The sequence below is a fragment of the Callorhinchus milii genome, unplaced genomic scaffold, assembly GCF_018977255.1.
Source record: "Callorhinchus milii isolate IMCB2004 unplaced genomic scaffold, IMCB_Cmil_1.0 Scaffold1518, whole genome shotgun sequence".
NCBI classification, from domain to species: Eukaryota; Metazoa; Chordata; class Chondrichthyes; order Chimaeriformes; family Callorhinchidae; genus Callorhinchus; species Callorhinchus milii.
In genome coordinates, this window is record NW_024706259.1 from 9,037 (window position 1) to 11,718 (window position 2,682).

Here is a 2,682-nt window from a genome sequence, read left to right on the forward strand (position 1 = left end):
CCACATCTGTGCCATGACCTGCTCTGCCTTCCCCCACCTCCGCAACATCCCCCGGCTCCGCCACTGTCTGACCCCTCAGTTCGCTGAAAGCCTAATTAATTTGTTCACCACATCTCAGCTGGACCACACCAACTTCCTGCTTGTTGGCCTCCCAACTCTTCCCTCCATAAGATGCAGATCATCCAGAAATCTGCAGCTTGTGTCCTCTCCCGCGCCAGGCTCCGTGACCCTATCAGCCTCCCTCACCCGGGTCCATTGGCTTTGGCGGCCTGAGGGGTGATGCAGTAACAGAGTCAGGCATTCACGCGTTCAGAACATCTATTTTAAGAAGGGATGAATAGGGCACATATGGCGAGTGAGATTTAACGTCGCTGACGAGATGCACCCCCACTCCCAGAGCTGTCCTGGAGCATCAGCCTGACCTGTGCCAGTCCTGAGATAGGCCGGGAACCCACAGTGTGTGGGAGCGAGAGCGACACTGTCAGTGAGAGGTCGCTGTTGGGAGTTTAATTTAAGCGATTGTTTAATTTAAAACCACATCCTGTACAGTGCAATCCCCCCCCCACTCCTGCTCAGGGGCTCCCCGGGAGGGAATAGCCCCATCGGCGTCCAGCTCCGAGCCCCAGCTCCGCCACCCCCCACCCACCCTGCGTTCCCAGTCCTGTCATTTAGCCAACTCCTCCGAGATGGTTTTGCCCATCTTGTCCTTCAGATAAGCCACTCGCTGCCAACCCGACTTCAGGTCCAACCACTCGTAGTATGGCACCTGTTGGGGAGACACATCGGGCGTTGGTTCCCACTGACACAGCAAAGCCTGGCCCCAACCCCCAGCCCCCAACCCCCACCACACCCCCAGCCCCCAACCCCCAACCCCCACCACACCCCCAACCCCCACCACAGCCCCAACCCCCACCACAGCCCCAACCCCACCAGCCCCAACCCCAGCCCCCCAACCCTCAGCCCTAACCCCAACCTGCAGCCAAAGCTCCAAACCCCTAGACCCAACCCCAACCCTAAACAACAAGATTACATTTGTATAGAGCCTTTCACGCCTTTCATAACATAACATGTAGGAACAGGAGTAGTCCATTCGGCCCTTCGAGCCTGCCCCGCCATTCAATCATGGCTGATCTTCTGATCCAACTCCAGCTAATAACCTGACGCTGCCTTATCCCCATATCCCTTAATCCCTTTTGCAATAAGAAATCTATCTATCTCAGTCTTGAATATGTTCAAGGACTTGAGCGTCAACAGCCCTTTGGGGTAGTGAGTTCCATACATTCACCGCCCTTTGAATGAAGAAGTTCTTCCTCAACTCAGTGAGAAAGGGTTGGCCTCTGATTTTAAGGTTGTGACCCCTGGTTTTAGTTTCTCCAACCGGGGAAACAATCTCCCACTATCTACTCTATCATTGCCCTTTGATGATCTTATAGGTTTCTATAAGATCCCCTCTAATTCTTCTATATTCTAGAGGATATAGGCCCAAATTGGTCAGCCTATCCTCGTAACTCAACCCCTTCATCCCTGGTACTAACCTAGTAAATCTACACTGCACCCCCTCCAAGGCAAGTACATCCTTCCTTAAATGAGGAGTCCAAAACTCCTTTTCCTACAGCATTTCAGACCCGAGCTGGGGTTGGGAGGGGGGGAAGGGAGGGGAGGGGAAGGGGTTGTCCAATGGCATGGTCGAAGAGGAGGGTCTTGAGGTGGGACTTGAAGGAGGCTAAGGAGGAGGCGAGGCAGAGTGACTGGGGAATGAAATTCCAGAGGTTGGGGGCAGAGTGACAGAAGGCTCTCCCGCCAATAGTGGGGCGGGTGGGTTGGGGGACGTGGAGCAGCCAGAGCCGGGTGAGCGGACGGGTTGGTAGGGGGTTAGGAGGTCGAAAAGGTAGGGTGGGGCGAGGGCATGGAGGGTTTTGTACGTGAGAACACTTGGTGAGTTGTAGTGTACAATCATGGAGGTTGATGTTGCCAGAGGTGCTGAGGCGCTGGCGTGAGCCAATCAGGAGGGCCTCAGTCTTGTTCACATTCACTGTAGGAAGTTCGCCCTCATCCAGGACTTGATGTCCCACAGGCAGTCTGTCAGGACAGCAGTGGTCCTGGAGTTGAGGGTGGAGGCAGAAAGATAGAGTTGGGTGTCATCCGCATACATGTGGAAGTTGACCCCATGTCTGTGGATAATGTCACCAAGGGGGAGCCTGTAGATATTAAGGAGGAGAGGGCCAAGGACAGAGCCCTGGGAGACGCCAGACGTGACAGTGCGGGGCTGGAGGAGAAACCGTTAGAGGGAACAAAGTGAAGACGATGAGAGAGATAGGAATCGAACCAGGCAAGGGCAGGTCCACGAAGATTGAGTAAAGCGGAGAAGTGGTGTATGAGGATGGAGTGGTCGACAGTGTCAAAGGCGGCAGAGAGGTCGAGGAGGTTCAAAGAGTGAATGGCGAGAGAGAAAGGCGTGGAGCTGGGATGCGACGACTCGTTCCAGGACCTTGGAGAGCAATGGGAGGTTAGAGATGGGGCAGTAGCTGGAGAGGAGGGATGGATCCGGGGAAAGTTTTTTCAGGATGGGGGTCATGACGGCTGTTTTCAGGGGGGTGGGAACTGAACCGGTGGACAGGGAGAGGTTGATGACATCGGACATGAGGGGGCAGAAGGTGGAGCTGGGAGACGAGGAGAGAGTGG

At 55.0% G+C, this 2,682-nt stretch overlaps 1 protein-coding gene across 1 annotated transcript; it reads right to left on the reverse strand.

Moving 5' to 3' along the window:
* Positions 1-508: 508 nt before the first annotated feature.
* On the reverse strand, positions 509-766 carry tbrg4 (transforming growth factor beta regulator 4; the record flags this gene model as incomplete). The annotated part of the gene is given in 1 exon segment (NM_001292813.1): positions 509-766. A coding segment is annotated over 1 exon segment (102 nt), but the record flags the coding sequence as incomplete, so codon positions are not given.
* Between the last annotated feature and the right edge of the window lie 1,916 nt (positions 767-2,682).